We start from the raw sequence: 17811 nt of genomic DNA on the forward strand, positions 1-17811 counted from the left end.
TAAGTTCAGTGGGGCAGGATCAGGTAGAGACTATGATTCGACCAGGGCAGTCAGAATTGAGGATTTTGGGAAGGAGATAGAAGCGGGCGGTGCAGGGTTGGGGTACGATGAGGTTGGAGGCTGTGGGTGGGAGGTCACCTGAGGTGATGAGAATATGAATGGTTTGAGAGACGATGGATGGTGGTCAGGGGTGGGGACATGATCAAGGTGGCGGTAGGAGGAGGTATCAGAGAGTTGGCGCCTGCCCTCAGGGATGTATATGTCAGTGCACTATATCACTGCTGTGCCTCCCTTGTCCGTGGGTTTACTGGTGGGGTTAGAGTTGGAGTGGAGGGCTACACATTCTGTGAGGGAGAAGTTGGAGTGAGAGAGAGGGGTGAAGAGGTTGAGGCGATCGATGTCGCGATGGCAGTTGGAGATGTTGAAGTTTAGGGAGGGTAGAAGGCCTTGGGGTGCTGTCCAGAGGGATGAGGCATGTTGGAGGTGGGAGAAGGGGGTCAGTAGAGGGCGAATTAGCCACGCCGTCAAGAAATAGGTCCCGAGGCAGAGGCAGTGAAAAAGTGTTCAACGTCCAAACGTGATAAGAATTCATTGATGTGTGGGCGCAGGGGTACTGTGGGTGTTCCACTCCTGCACATCTCAGATGCCCTCCTGTTTCAAGGACTGCAAAAATTTCCTCCCTACGGTGATCAAAAATGCATCGATCACATCTCTTGTGTTTCCCACACCTCTCCCCTCACGTCCCCTCCCCCAACACAAATAAAGACAGAAGCCCCCTTGTCCTCACATAACACCCCACTAACTTCTGTATTCAACGTATCTTTCTCCATCATTTCCACCACCTACAATCCGACCCCACAGTCAAGGAGATATTTCCCTCCCCGTCGGTATCTGCCTCTCTGTGAATCCCTCGTCTGCTCCATACTCCGCACTTGCCCCACCACCCCCGGCACTTGCCTGCAACCGCAGGAAGTGCTACACCACCACCCCCCCCACCTCCATCCAAAGCACCAAACAAACCCTTCTCATCAGACAGAGTTCACCTGCACATCCATCAACATGGCGTACTGCATCCGCTGCTCTCAGTGTGACCTCCTGTACGTCAGTGAAACCAAGCGGAGGCTCGGAGATCATTTTGTAGTGCACCTTCACTTGGTTCACAACAAACAACAACACCTTCCAGTCGCAAACCATTTCAATTCCCTCTCCCACTCCCTGGGTGACAATGTCCACCCTGGCCCTGCCCCAGTGTCACAATGATGCTGCCCACAAACTGGAAGAACAGCAACTCGTGTTCCACCTCAGAAGCCTACAGCACAATGGCATAAATGTTTCAAAACTTCCTCATCCCATGATCAACCCTCCCTCTCATCCCCGCCTCCTTGACCTGACACAACCTGTCCAACTTCTCTCCCACTTATCAGCTCCTCCCACCTCACTGACCAATCCCCACCACACCCTACCTGCACTCACCTATCCCCATCCCACCTACCTTCCCCAGACCCACCCCTCCTCCCTTCATTTATTTCTAAGCTCCCCTTCCCGTCCCCATTTCCGAAGATGGGTCCCACCTGAAACATAAACTTTCCTGCTCCTATGATGCTGCTGGGCCTGATGTGTTCCTCCATTCCTCTTTACATTACAAACCTTCGATTGGTAGATGATATTATGCATACCTGTCTGCTGCATATCCCATGATTACTGTTCCAAGTGTAAATCCCAGGTTTAGGCAAGCTTGAGATAGATCCAGTTTCCAGGAATCAGCACACACCAGTTCAAACTGTACAATTTGTAGAATTAGAACAAAAAATGGCATTCATAAGTGGCTCCATGTTTGAGTGATTTTAAATACGAGTTACGCATTGCATCAAATGCTCATCAACTTAGAATCAGATGATTATACAACACAAAAGGAGGCCATTCAGTCAATTCTATTTGTAGCAGTCCTTTGGTAGAGTCATCTGATTAACTCTATGCTTTGCTTTTCTTCTTTGGCCATGATTCATGATTTTGTCATCATGCATCTCTGCTCTAAAGACGAAAAAGAAACCTTATTTTCTCCAGGATTTCCATATAACTGAGGCCTATCACCCCTTTAACACTATTGCGCAACACTGCATTGCCTTGATAAGCCTCCTAAAAGGGTAGTGCCTAGAATGAGGTCATGACCCAAAATTGACAGATGTAGGTTTTCTGACTGGGAGACAGTGTTTGGAACAGAAACTAGCTTTCCCCTGTGCTGTAGCATTTAATTGTAAGCAAAACATTTCCAAAGTAGTTCCAGTCTGGAAGTCAACCTGGTTTACAGACTTTGCTTCTAATCAAAGAGATAGCAGTTTGGTGAAGACCACAATCTCAAGTAAGGAGCCTGCAGCTGCTCATCAAAGCATTGTGAGGATGTGATGTGGGCTGGACAGAATGGATAAAAAGGAGCAGTTATTCTGTTACCAATCAATGAGGAGTGGAGTTAATTCCATGGAAGCAGTTTCTGGAGGGTGTGACTGCTAAAGGAGTGGAACTATGCAGCAACGCTATAAAAACTCTCACTGCTTTCCCCCCAAGTTATCCTTACCTACCTTTAGCTGCTGGTTCCCTAAGGTTTGACCTGCCAATATTAGATCTGTAAGGGAAGTGAAATGTGAGGTGAGTTAGCCTTGTTATAGCATTTAAATGGTCAAGCTGCCTGTTCAGCCCATAACTTAAGCCCTGCAAATCTACCAACTAAACTATCAATTTTAGGGGGTTAGAATGTGCTCTAATATTTTAGCTGAGGACTAATCAACATTCTTTACAAATTTAGAAAAACCTCCTTGATTTTGTACTTATAATGTATCCATTAATGAAGCTAAGAATCATGGCCCAGATTCTCCAATCAGAACTCAAAACTTGGGACAGAATCTTATAGGAGTCTGAGTGACAGAGGCTGTGGCAAGGTAAGTGTCAGAATCGGATGTCACCGTTGTTTTTGTCTATCTCAAAATCGTGAGAAACTGACTCCAGCATTAATGTTTTTTCACCAGCAGTTGCCAATTAATTGTTTGTTAATCACCTTGTTGATGACCCAGTTGCCTCATTACCACTCATCATCTTACCTTACCAAACTCACCAAACAAGCCAAATGTTGAGAAAACTCAAGGGAAGAAGGATTACAGATTAAGCCCAAATCGATTCGCCCTTGAGCAGGTGGTGACCTACCTTTTTGAACTGCTAACATGAATGTAATGACAATGAGGACCTATCAAGGAAAATTGCTTGAAGAAGCTAACCTCCAGGATCCAAACTATCAAAATCCCTTGAGGTGAAAGATGGAATCGTAAAGTTTGCAGCATGGAAACAGACCCTTCAGTTCAACTCATCCGCACCAGCTAGATATCCTAATTGATCTAGCCCCATTTGCCAACATTTGGCCCATATCCCTTCAGCTTTTCCTATTCATGTACACATCCACACGCCTTTTCAATGTAGTAACTGCACCAACCTCCTCCATCTCCTCTGGTAGCTCCTTTCATACATGCACACCCTCTGCAAGAAAAGGTTGCTTCTCGGTCCCTTTTAAATATTTCTTCTCTCTCCTTAAACCTAGGCCCTCTAGTTCTGGACTTTCCTACCCTAGGAAAACGACCTTAACTATTCACCCTATCCATGTCCTTCATAATTTTATAAACCTGTTTAAAGTCACTGCTCAGACTCTAATGGTCTTATGGAAAAAGCCCCAGCCTCTCTCTACAGCTCAAACCTATTCTCCCCTTCAGTGTTGCGCATCAAGGAAAGGTTAAAGCACTGTGTTGGTAAAATAAAGTACTTTCAACTCTATTGAAACACTCCACAACTGTATTACCAACAATTGCCGAAACAATGAGAGCATATCGAACACCTTTTCCAAGAATGAAGCAAATACACAAAAAGAACAACAAAGTGAATTTTGAAAACGATTGTGGAGACAAAGAAATGAGGATTTTCTTACAATTTCTGGGGTAGGAAATTCCCATTCTGTTGGCAATGGTATGATGTCTATACCTTCCTCTGCTCTAGATTGCACCTCTGTAGATAATTACACCTTGGGAACATCATCCAAAAATAGGTGTGCACCACCATCAACAAAAGAATGAGTCAGAAGATTCAAGGAAATGGGACCGTCTTGGAGCTACTTGGAGCTGCAGATTTGCCCAAACATTCGACATCATGTAATTCATTTATAAGAGGCTCACAAGGGAGGTAGGGGAATAGTGGTAATGCCATTGGACTAGTAATCCAGGTTAATGTATTTGGGATGAAGCAAATTCCATCATGGCAAATGGTGAAATTTGAATTAAGCAAAAATCTGGAAGGGAAATAGAAACTGTCCAAATGGTGATCATGTTACCAATATTATCATTCAAAAAAGAATCTGGTTTATTAATATCCCTTAGTGAGAGAAATCTGCCACCCTTAGCCAGTCGAGCCCATTTACAACTCCAGACCTGTGGTGATGCAATTAACTCTGAATTGCTTTCTGACCAACAAATAATGGCCTAGCCAGCTATACACACATTCCATGAATGAAGGATAAAAAAGAACAAATAGCGACAGCGTTGCTACGTAGCCAACATTTCTGCATGATGCTGTTGTAATCTCCTTAGCTGCAGTTCTGTATTTGTGCACTCCTGCACTACAATATTCTTACTTCTGTTTGTAGTAAGGTTAGGTTTGCACTCATGTAAGTGACAACCGGTTTTATTAAACATAGCAGTACAGTAGAGTGTACAGGAAAGAACCTTTCTTATAGTCTATATATTCACTTTATCAAAAAGAATCTGTCATTATTCTGATATCATTACATAGATGCTTACATACAAGCTCAGTAGCTATTATTAAAGATGGCTTTTAATCCTTTTAGATGAACCCCTTACTCCATATCTCCCTCCAAGTTCATCTGCTATATTCCAATTAACCATCAACATTTAACTTTACTGCCACTTCCTATCTCCTACAATGAAAAAGCCTCTTCTAGTTAAGGTATCAATCTCCAACAATATCACAATCTCTTTTCGAAGATAGGTGGGACCAATGACCTATACAGTTCACCTTGGGAGGTAAGCACCTAAGAAGATAGGGGTTCCAGCCTCTGGTGATCAAAATGTAAAGAAACTGGTGCTATATCCCTACTCTCATCACCCTCGTCAGGAGTGGATGACAATATCTCCAAATTCATGGTAAGAATCGTTAATTCCTTCAGTAGAAGGAGGACAGCCATTTACACTTCTACAGAATGCTGTTCCTTTATGTCAAAGGCTTCAGCAATGCCAGAAAAATGTACAGTCTTACTGACATGAATAGTGGAAGAGCTTTCAAAATTTGATCTTCACACAGTCCTTGATCTGATCTGATGGAAGTGGTCCTTCTAGAATTCTTTCATTGGCAGTGGGATCCTGGGATGCTTTTCTGCAATACTCTGATGTGTTGTCCTGATGAAAGGTTGGACAATAGCAGAATGTTCAAAGTCTATTACTTACCTACAATTCTTAATCTCATCCAGGAGTTTTGATTGGCTCAGTATCGAAGGATTCACATTTTTGTGAAATTTTATTCTTTAAAATATTATAACAACTCTGTAGTTAATCTCTTCTATTAATGATAGTTTACTTTGCCAGAATAGTCCTCTGAAAATAAACTAAAATCTCTTTTTTTTCCTCAAGCATTTCTTTCATAAATAGAAGTCCATCTCTTACTAAATGTAGCGTAACAATCTTGCCAGATAATAATCTCTGAGCTTGAAATATGTCAGTTAAAAAACGTCTTTTTTCCACCACCACAACACCGCTTTGTTTGCTGTAGAGCAACAGTTGTCTCTGCACACTTTTTTTTCCATTCTGTGTTCTTACTTTTCTTTAATTACTTTCCCATGGACCAGTAATAAATCATCTTGTTCGTCAGCAGTTATGTTCATTCATATGCAGTTACCTTACGGCTCATCAGAGCTCCTGATAATAGTTCACTCATATAGGAGTGAGAAGCTTGGACATTTTCTTTCTCTTTTATTACGTTATAAAGCAACTGCTACTCATATCTGATTTCTTTAAGAAACATAATTTTCAATACACTGTTGATTTCTACTAATAGATAGGAGGAACTATTGATGCTGCCCGAAGCTTCAAATATCATAAATCTATGTCAAGTGCCGAGATTTATCACTTGTGTTTGAAGATCCCTTCCTAACTTTGTAATTTGTTACTTCTCAGGCATTATAGTCATCTTGTTGCCTCTGGAGAATCTGCCATTTTGCTGGTGTTTGTTTGTGGTTAAACTGCTATGAGTTCTTCTTCATTTGCTGTCTGTTTTAGTGTCAGGGCATCTATTGTTTGTGTTACAACCAGGCAATAAACAGGCACAATCAGGTTGTTTGCCTTCAGTTGAATTTCCTGAAATATTGCCAAGGTCCTGTTCACCTCTAATAGATGTTGAAGTGCGGCTGGCAGCAGCTGAGACTTCAGGGTGTCAATCTCTCTTCTTTCTTATAATACCTTGGCTTTCACCACAGGAAGGAATTTATGTCTAACTGGAGTTGCTGTTATTGTTGTATGTTTTCTGTTGCAACTGCAAAATGAAGAAAATTCAAATCCAGGCAAGAAGTTCCATTTACTACAGAATAGTGATAATTAGGAATGACATTCAAAATCTCAGTGTTTTCTTTCCCATTATAATAAAGAGCAACTGTATCTTGTGTCTCACTCTGTTTTCAATAACTCCTGTGCGGCAAAACTAAATCAAAGATGACAGACAATTTTTGGCCTCAAGCAAGATGCTGGTTCTGAAACAGACACACCTGCCTTTGTATCCAACTTTAAGTTAGTTTTCTTGCCAACGTTAGCCATAGTATCTGCAATCCAGTACGCACTTTGTGAATTGTTGTTGTTCTCAAGATGTAAAAGCTAAATATTAATTAATAATTACATTCTTGTACATCTTGAGCTTTTGAAAAGGACACTTTGCAAAGGAGCAAAATTGATTACAACAACGACGACGACAACGAGGCATCTACAAGAAAGACAAGTTTGATAGATACGTTCAGCCTCTAAAACTTTCCAAGAAAGGTCACCCTGTTTATGGGTGAAAGAAGGCGTTTGTGCTTTGAACCTAAAGGGTCAGACAATTAAAGGGAATCTGAAATAACTTGCCTGACGAGCAACAACTTTTTGCTTCCTCTCCTTTAAATTCCTGTCAACAAAATATGAGAATGAAAATCAATGAGAAATCGTCTTTACCTCTGAAAGTCGAACTCAGAAGCCACCTCACTGTCTCCAGCAAAAATAATTCAGCCTGCCACAAGAGCATGAGTGCATGGGATTTTTAGAAGGCTGTTGTATATATTTGTATAGTCTAAACATTGTTAATTTTTTTCTCTGTGTTTGCGTAAAGTTTTTGCAATGAATGAGTCATTCACAATAACTAAAGAAAAACAGAACTAAATACTCGCTTCTTAAATTAAATCAAGTACAATCTCATACCTAGATAATTGGCCGTATTACTACCTGGGTTAAAACTAAATGTAGAAGAGTGGGACTATGAAATAAGGCAGTACAGCCCTTCAAGATAGGTCATAACAGCATGATCAGAGGAGCCAAAATCCTGCAGTGCACCGAGTCAGAGTCATAGAGAAGTACAACATGGAAACAGAACCTTCAGTCCATGCTAACCGGATATCCTAAATTATTCTAATCCCATTTTCTGGCATGTGGCCCAGATTCTTGGAACCCTTCCTATTCATGTGCCTATCCAGAAGCCTTTTAAATATTATAATCATACCAGCCTCCACAACTTCCTGTGGCAGCTCATTTCATACACGTACCATCCTCTACATGAAAAAGTTGCCCTTTTAGGTCCCTTTTAAATCATTGCTTTCTCACTTTAAACGTATGCCCTCTAATTTTGGACTCCCCTACCTGGGAATAAGGCCTGGACTATTCACCCTATCCATGCACCTCATGCTTTTATGAACTTCTATAAGGCTACCTGTTAGTCTCTGACATTCCAGAGAAAAAAGCCCCAACCTGTTCATCCCCTCCCTATTGCTCGAACCCTCCAGTCCTTGAAAAATCCTTGTATATCTTTTTTGAACTCTTTCAAGTTTACCAACATCTTCCCTATGTCATGGAGACTAGAATTTACAGTACTCCAGAAGTGGCCTAACCAATGTCCTGTACAGCCACAACAAGACCTCCCAAATCCTATATTCGTTGCACTGGCTGATAAAGACAAGCTTACCAAATGACTTCTTCACTGCCCTGCCTACCTGCCATTCTATATTCAAGGAAGTATGAACCTGCACTCCAAGGTCCCTTTGTTCGGCAACACTCCCCAGGACCTTATCATTGAGTGTATAAGTTCTGCAACCAATTTTGTTGTCATCTGCAAATTTATTAACCATACCTCCATATTCACATCCACATTATCCATAAAAACACCATAAAGCAGTGGACCCAGCAACAGTACCTTTGGCACACTGCTCGTCATAGGCCTCCAGTTCAAAAAGCGACCCTCCACTATCACCCTTGGTCTCCTACCTTCTAGCCAATTTTGAATCCAGGTGGCTACTTCTCCCGGTATTCCATGTGATCTAACCTTTTTAATCAGTCTGTCACGCAGAACCTTGTTGAATGCCTTACTGAAGTCCATATACTCAACATATACTGGTCTGCCTTCATTAATCCTCTTTGTTACTTCTTACTCAATCAAGTTAATGAGACATGATTTCCCATGCAAAAAATTGGAAAGTTAAAATGCCCTACTATTGCCACATTTTTATTGTTACAGATAACAGAGATCTCCTTATAAATTTGCTTCTCAATTTCCAGCTGACCATTTGTTATAACCCCTAAGAAGAATTCAGCCTATTCTTAAACATCCTGTAATCTTTGAAATCACTTGGCCTGCTGTTTTTAACTTTTTATGTTACTAATGCAGTTCTGACATTGTCTCTCTTGGAACTCATGGCCCTTGTGATACTATACATCCTATTGCTTCCCACATTTCTGCTGGTGGACATTGTGTGCCTTTTTATTTCCCATCTCTATAAGGGGCTTTACTCTGCAATAGTCTCTTATTCGGTGTCAGACTGATTTAGAGATGGTGAAATGGTAACATGGTGGAGGAGTAGGATGCTCCACCCATCAATATTTTTTTTCCTCCCCCTCTCCCCGCTTCTCTCAGCCTCAGACTCCCAGCCCCAGCCTCTGACTACCAGCATCCGATGCAGAGTCAGCGGTCAGTGGAGATGCCAGCGGCCTGATGTAGGAACATGGCATCAGTGACCCAGCACGGAGCGTGGTGGCAGCCAGCCGTCAGACCTCATGGAGGTCCCCTACACTGGTCTGCTGCACAGAGCCTTTGGAGAGAGACTGAGACAGTTGTCTTTTTAACTTTGCTTCTTGTTTTTTTCCTTCTGATCTATGATCGAGCTGTGTATAGCTGTAAGGTAACTTTTTTTTCTTCATTTCTCTATTCTGTAACTAAGGATTGTACCTAGGTTCCTTTGTGCTTAAGACGTTGCTGTAAGTGGTGACTTATAAACTTTTCACTGTATTCATTTGAGTGCGTGATATTAAAACTAATTCAATTCATTTTTTTCATTTTGCCTCATTCCTTATTGTTCTTTCTTTGCCCCATGCTTTGTTAGCATTGCAAGGAATTTTCCTCACTGAAGGCCAATAACTACATTAGGCTTGAAATCCTTTGCCCACTGCATTATACCACCTCTGGGCTACTTTTCAGGTGTTCCATTACCATTTTCTGCCATTTCTTTGAGTCCGGTCATTGCTTGTCACTATGTAGTATGACCAGGTCATAAAACATTAAAAAACAGGAATGGAGTGGGCTATTGAGTTCTTTAAACCAGCCGTATTGTTCAATAGGAGCATCACTGATCATTCAACTCAGTACTCTGTTCCTACTTCCACCCTATTCCATTTTGTCTTATGAATTATGTCTACCACATTCTTGGAAACATTCAATGTTTTGGCCTCAACCACTTTCTGTGGAAGAGAATTCCACAGGCTCAGCACTCTCTGGCTGAAGAAACATCATCTCATTTCAGTTCTTAATGGCCTACCCCATATTCTTAAATAGTGAACCCCGGTTTTGAATTCTTTCATCCTCAGGAACATTCTGCTTATGTTTATCCTATCTTGTTAGAATTTTACAAGTTTCCATGAGATCCTCCACTTCTTATTAAATTTCTGAGGTTTTAGTCCTAACTGATCCAATCTTTCTTCGCATGTCAGTATTATCATCCTAAGATCCACGTAGTACTCCCTCCATATCCAGACCTTCCTCAGATAAGGTGGCCAAACCTGCACACAATACTCCAGGTGTGGTTTTAAGGCAGCCCTGTACAACTGTAGAATGAAAGCCCTGATCCGGTACTCAAATTCTCTGCCTGTGAAGGCCAACATACCATTTGTATGCTTCACTGCCAGCTGCATCTGCAAGCTTGCTTTCAGTGACTGGTGTCCAAGGACATTCAGTAAATTGGTCTTCAGATAGTAATCTGCCTTCTTGTTTTTGTCACAAAAATGGATAACTTCACATTTATCCACATTATACTTCATCTTCCATGCATTTGCTCATTCATTCAACTTCTCCAAATCACACCGAAGCATCTTTGCATTCTCTTCACAATTCACCCTCCCATCCAGCTTTGAGTCATCTGCAAATTTGGAGCTATTACATTTAGTTTCTTAATCTAAATCATAAATATAAATTGCTAATAGCTAGCATCCAAATACTGATTCCTGCAATTTCCCACTGGTCACATGCAGTATGATTTGGAGAAGTTGAATGAGTGGGCAAATGCATGCCATTTATTCCTAAGGTTTTATATTTTTCAAGCAGTTCTAAATCCATATCAATGCACTATACCCAAACTTGTACTTTAATTGTACATGGGACCTTATAAAAAGCCTTATGAAAGTTAACTTCAAAATCACTTGCTTGTTCCCCAATCAGCTCTCCTAGTTTCATCCTCAAAAGATTCCAGTGGATTTGACAAGCATGATGTCCCTTTTGTCAACCGTGCTGACTCTGTCCAATCCTGAAAGGTTTGGTCATAGAAGGTAATAGATAATCTGAAGACATCTTTGTAACTTGATAAACTTGGTTTCCAATTCCATATGATTTAGTGTCATTGTGACTTAGGTATTTAACAATGACTCAAGTAAAGATATAGTTAACCTATTGATCTACAGATTTCAATCCCCAAAATTTGATCCATCCCTTGTCCTCCTGCATTGACTGGAAACACATTGATCAATAAAGTTTTCTTGCATACATTTCACAAATTCCTCTACTTTCTGTTTGTCCTACTCCTATCTCTGAACAATAGAAATCTCCATTATTAATATTCTATTTTCTTGCAACTTTCTGTAACTTGTTGTACATTTACCTCCTTGCTGTTTGAGAGTGTATGATAAAGACATAACACCATAATAGATATCTATTATTCTTCAATTATGACTAAATAAATGGTCTTTAGGTCCTCAACTACATCATTCCACGCCACTGCTATAATAGATTTTTTCTTTTAAAATCATTACTGACCCTCCTCCACCTTCATTTTTATCTCTTTTAAAAAGACCTCACAGCCAGAAATTTTAACTTCCAAAAACACCCTCTTCAAGCTTTATTTCCATTATCACTTCTATGTCATAATGACCTTAGTCTTGTGTTTGAAATATTAAGACTATTATTCAAATACTCATTACTCTTTTTGTCTATTTGATAAAGGCTGTTATTAACAACAAACAACATTCCCAATTTTTGAATTCAAGATCTATCATCTCTATTTCTGGATCCCAGAGCACTATCTGGGTCACTGGATTTCTAGTCTAATGGCAAGACAATTGCATCATTGTCTCAGTCTTATTTGTCTCCCAGTCCATTGTGCACCTTATTTCTTCTGTCTAATGTTTCACTCTGATTCCAAACCTCTGCTAAATTATTTTAATACTTCCCTTCGTCATTGATTGAATTTCCATTTCTTCAACAGCTTGATCCTGCCCTCGAACTAGCTCAAAATTCCAGAGGACCTCCACATTCTGTCACTTCATTCTAAAAGATGGTTCAAAGCACAAGGATAAGAGCAATACAAGAGCATAATTCAATTGAATTGGATTAGTTTAATTGTCACATGTACTCGGGTACGTACAGTGAAGTTTACAAGTTGCCACTTATGGAGCCATCTGAGGTACAAAGGTAAACACTGAAAGAACTGTGGATGCTGTAAATCAGAAAAAAAACAGACATTGCTAGAAAAGCTCAGCAGGCCTGGCAGCATCTGTAAACTGGGGAAAGGTCACTAGATCTGAAATTTTAACTCTGATTTCTCTTCACAGATGCTGCCAGACCTGCTGAGCTTTTCCAACAACTTCTGTTTTTGTTTGATACAAAAGGTACCTAGGTACACTTTTTCAGTACAAGTTCTTAAGAAAAAAAAAGAAAATAAATACACAAGAAGTTCAGCACTGGAGATTGTAGGAATGAATTAGATAATTGAGAAATAAAAGGTTCAGAACAATGGTCCTTCTAACACTGGCACCTAGTCTCAACTCCAGATGGCACCAGGCATTATCTCAAGATACTCAAGGCCAAGGGACTGCACTGGAATCATTTTGAGACAAAAGAACTAGGAGCAAGTGCAGGCAATTCAGCCATTGAACCTGCTTTGCCATTTAATACAATCATGTCTGATCCCATTTCAGCACAACTCCACTTTCCTGCCTGCTCCCCATAACCCTTCAAACCCTTTACTAAATAAAAGTCTGCCTATCTCCTCTTTAAATTTATTCAGTCCTCCAGCATCCCCTACATGCTGGGGTAGTAAATTCTACATATTCACAATTATTTGCAAGAAGTAATTTCTCATCTCCTCATTCTCTCATTTTAGATTGCCCCACAAAGAAGCTTCCTTTCTACAAGTACGTTGTCAATCTCCCTTTAGCATCTTATATTGCTCAATGAGAGAAATAGAAGAGGTGCAATAATTAGAAGCACAGTATTAGTAATTAGAGTTGTGATATGTCTATCCATTGAGCGTTTAACTATGAAATACAGTGCAACATTAGTGAAGTCAGAGTATCTAATACTCTTCAAATAAAGCATTCACTACCTTAAAAATAGATACAAGACAAGTCAAATAAATTCCTACAGAGATAGTAGGAACTGCCGATGCTGGAGAATCTGAGATAACACGGAGTGAAGCTGGATGAACACATCAGGCCAAGTAGCATCCTGCTCCTCTGATGCTGCTTGGCCTGCTGTGTTCATCGAGCTTCACAGCGTGTTATCTCAAACAAATTCCTGTAATACTAAGTATCTTACTGGATTCACTGACATATCCGATTCAAAAAAATATATAAAGAGTACACCCAAAGTAAATTCAAAACTGCTAAAGATTGTGTTCAAGGCTCAAGGTCAGGAAATGTGTCTTCATACAAAATAATTAAATCTAGTGTTGGATTCACACAAATTTATGGATTATGAGAATTAAAAAATGGAAGATTTGGACAATTCCTGGGTTGCAAAGGCTTTACAATATATTTTCTTGGAAAAAATAGAATCAATCAGAACTGTGGGTTATTTGCTGTTTATTAAAAAAGCGAACCACTTTGAAAAGCAGTGACCAGCAACAGTTTTAAAAGAGAGATAAGAAATCACTTTTACGCTCTTAATTACAAGACAAGCAGAATGAGTTTTAGTACACGTCTTGTGCTGAATGTTTTCCAGCAATAGGCTCTGGACTTTAGTAAATCCTGAAAGTTTCAAATATCAGGATTCCTAACTGCTTCCCAGCTGAATCTGGAAAATTATTTTAAGATATTTCATTGCCCTGTGATCAACATCAATCAGATCTTGTTGACAGGAAACCAAAGGAACTGTGAGAAATGAACCCATTACTTCTTCTGCACATTGTCTCCGCTCATACTGTCCATGAGTGTGTTTTTGTCTGGGATAAAGAAGGATACCTTTAATCCTGCATAGTACTTTAGTCAATAACTGATTTTGCCACTTATTGCCTTTGGTAAATATGCTAATTGGGGGTTAATTGAAGAAACCTGGCAAAACTATCTTTTATTCCAGATAATAGTAATAAAGAGAAACAAATTGACCATTTTGATGACTAAGCTAGGCACTGAGATATTTGATAAGACAAATATTTGGTATGGCTCATGGAGAAGTGAAGCTTGATTTCCAACACGCTCTTCCCATCCCCAAGTGTAACACCAAGTGTAACCTTCAGGTGGCAGAGTGGAAATACAAATTCCACAACTATGAAAAATCAAATATAATGAATTAAGAAGATTGCAGGTTTTGGTGCTAAGATGAAAAGAATAGTCTTTCATATTTCGATTTATAGCCATATTCAGTTATGTAGTCTTTCAAACAAAAACAAAAGGTGATCTGTCAGGATGAGAAACATATCAAAATATGTTTTTGGTTGCGTACAATGCTCCATTAAGTTTCTTGTTTATCTAAGTTGATTCGGTTGAAATTGAATTATTTGGCAGTCAGTGTCAGCCAACAAATCCCACAATAGGATACAACAGCAATACATAGTTGATTCATTCGATCCCAGGGCACGTTCTATTTAAATTTTCTATTCAGGAATACTAAACTGTTGACATGCCCAAGTCCAGACTTTTGTCACTATGACAAATAGAGAACACTGGAGAAACTCAGCAGGCCCCCACCTGTGGAGACAAATACAGTTAATATTTCAAGTCCGGTATGACTGTTCACTACAGTTCCTCTTTGCAGGGAAGAGCTTATTTGGAGATTCAGCAAATGTTGAGGTGCTAGGTATACCAGAAGAGCAGTATTCATCCTCAACATGACTTTTAAAAACTGCTACATCTTTGGAGATGACCCTGAGATGCATTGGGACACTAGGCAAAGGCTGTACAACGTTTGGTCAAATCACAGTCAAAAATAAGTGGAGAAATTGATTCTGAGAGTAATGATAAAACTTTCACATTCTATGTAAGGAGTCAAACACACCATATACTGACTGGGATTTCAATATATCAGGTTTGTCTGAAGTTATGGGTGAGGTTAATTAAGTGCCATCTCTGCTGACTGCAAACAGGTGCAGGTAAAACAGGCACGTTTACAGAGTATGAAACTGATTCTTAAGAGTTGTGAAGTAATTGATTTCAGATTCAAATCCATTTTGTATCGCCGCACAAGTCTTGATACGAATTTAACTATTAGCGCATAGGTAGAAATTCACGGATATTTGAAATAGCCACATGCACGTTCACTTATAAATAGCATTAGGTGTCTTAAGTTGAAGTGACTTCACTCATCTGAGTCAAAAGATTGTGATTTGAAGGCCCATTTCACAACAGTGCAGTGTAACTCCAATTACTGACATTACAGTATGTAAATTGTTTAATACAGTAAATAACCCCAATGCAGAGCTTAAGCAGACAAAAAGAATTGGCATCCAACCCATTAGAAGATGCTACAATTGAAAGAGGTAGATTTTATGCAGTGCTATAGAAGGAGGAGAGAAAAGTAAAACAGCAGAGATTCTGGGACCGCGTTATGGAGTTTAGAGCATAGCAAACTCTCATGATTGCAATCTGGACCCTGAATATGTATCAACTGTGTCTGATTAGCAAGAGTCAACATGTTGATATTGCATATAGCTAACTTGATAACATAATTTGAATTTTCCTTCCAATCAAACCTAAAACATACCTCAGTCACAATACTGGAGATGGAGTCATTTTCAAAAACCCACCCATCCTGGCACGTTATAAGTGGCAAATCTTGGGATCCATTCCAAATAAACAGCAGTGGATTTTCACAGCTGCCTGAAGAGGAATTCCAGTCAACATCATATTTCTCGCACTGACTATATGAGGAGCTGCCAGATTGCCCCACAGGTAATGTATAATTCTTCTCCTGTTCCAGAGACCAGTTGCATTTATCTCTCAACTCAGTCACCCCAGGACTCCTGCACCAATGGTCAGGAGTAACTGCTAAAAAAACAAATCCAACGTAGAGATAGGAGAACACTGCCGAGGGTAGGCACACAAAAAAGAATGTGATTTTCTGATATAATCCAAATCCTCCTACTTCTTCTAAAACATCATCAAAGGTCAACATTATGATGTATCTGTTCAACAGATAAGTGGAAAGTACAAGCTGGCATTGACTGAGTGTCCTGCTTGCACAAGACCTGCAGCGGTGTATCCCAACAAACCAATGTGAAATCTTGGTCTACCAATCAATTGTGTGAACTGAAGAGTTAGCCAATTTAGTAAATGAATGAACAAGTGAAACGTGACACTGAATTATTCAGTGCAATTGCAAACTACTATTTGTAACCTCTTTTCAAAGCTTTGAGTTTAATATGCAACTCAAAGCCCTAAGCTTTAATGATTTTTAAAAGAAGTATTATTCCTGAGCTTCCCACATGTCCCCAATTAGTGGGATCCAAAGTAACTTTTGGAAATATTGTAAGTAACTTCAACATATATGCTAATTAGTGAAAAACAGGACTTTGTTTTGCATCTGAAAGCTTCTTACCCCACTGAAGGAAAATGTTGAAGTAAAAACCTCTTTTAATCTACTTGGCTGTCCACATTCATTCAGATATGAATTCAGTTATGTTTACTTTAGCAATAGAAAGGGGTAGGAACACGCCACAGAGCAAGAGTTATAGATGGGGCAGGGGCAATTATAATGCGATTAGGGAAGACTTAGGAGGCATAGAATGGGTTAGCAAAATGCAGAGGATGGGGACAATCGAAATGTGGAGCTGGTTTAAGGAACAAATGTTGCGTGTCCTTGATAGGTATGTCCCTGTCAGGCAGGGAGGAAGCAATAAGGTAAGGAAACCATGGTTTATTAAAGAAATTGTATCTCTTGTTAAGCAGAAGAGGGACGTTTATGCGACACTGAGACGAGATGGTTCAGATGAGGCGATGGAGAGTTACAGGTTAGCTAGGAAGGATTTAAAGAGAGAGTTAAGAAGAGCAAGGAGGGGACATGAGCAAACATTAGCAGGTAGAATAAAGGAGAACCCTAAAGCTTTCTATAGGTATGTGAGGAATAAGAGGATGACTAGGGTAGGAATAGGGCCAGTCAAAGACAGAATTCAGAAATTGTGTGTGGACCCTGTAGAGATTGGAGAGGTGCTAAATGATTATTTCTCATCTGTTTTCACTGCAGAACAGGAGAATATTGTAGAGGAGATGACTGAGTCACGGGCTAGTAGAATTGAAATGATTAAGGTTAGTAAGGAGGAGGTGTTATCAATTGTAGAAGGTGTGAAGGTAGATAAATCCCCTGGGCCAGATGGGATTTTTCCAAGGATTGTCTAGGAAGCTAGGGAGGAGGTGGCGGAGCCTTTGGCCTTGATCTTTGAGTCCTCATTGTCTACAGGTTTAGTACCAGAGGGCTGGAGGATTGTAAATGTTGTGCCCTTGTTCAAGAAGGGCAGTAGGGATGATCCAGGTAATTATAGACCTGAGAGCCTTACATCTGTTATAGGAAAAGTTTTGGAAAGGATTATAAGAGATAGAATTTACAATCATCTAGCAAGCAACAGTTTGATTGGAGATAGTCAGCATGGATTTGTCAAGGGCCGGTCGTGTCTCACAAACCTCACTGAGTTATTTGAGAAGGTGACCAAGCATGTGGATGAGGGAAGGGCAGTTGACGTGATATACATGGACTTCAGTAAAGCCTTTGATAGGATTCCACATGGTAGGCTATTGGAGAAAATACACAGGTATGGGATTGAGGGAGATTTAGCAGTTTGGATTAGAA

The 17811-nt window shown here is 40.1% G+C and overlaps 1 protein-coding gene across 5 annotated transcripts in view; it reads right to left on the reverse strand.

The window, feature by feature from the left end:
• LOC125454557 (solute carrier family 22 member 2-like) overlaps positions 1 to 16243 on the reverse strand; it is a 48270-nt gene extending 32027 nt beyond the window's left edge. For all 5 annotated transcript variants that reach the window (XM_048535433.2, XM_048535434.2, XM_048535432.2 and 2 more), the window contains exons 1-2: positions 15733 to 16243; positions 1677 to 1780 (exon numbers count right to left, since the gene is read on the reverse strand). In XM_048535433.2, the coding sequence (XP_048391390.1) occupies positions 1677 to 1780; positions 15733 to 16143 (515 nt within the window). In that variant the 5' untranslated portion in view covers positions 16144 to 16243. The remainder of the gene's footprint in view (positions 1 to 1676; positions 1781 to 15732) is intronic.
• Positions 16244 to 17811: the final 1568 nt, after the last annotated feature.

The sequence above is a fragment of the Stegostoma tigrinum genome, chromosome 9 (assembly GCF_030684315.1).
Source record: "Stegostoma tigrinum isolate sSteTig4 chromosome 9, sSteTig4.hap1, whole genome shotgun sequence".
NCBI classification, from domain to species: domain Eukaryota; kingdom Metazoa; phylum Chordata; class Chondrichthyes; order Orectolobiformes; family Stegostomatidae; genus Stegostoma; species Stegostoma tigrinum.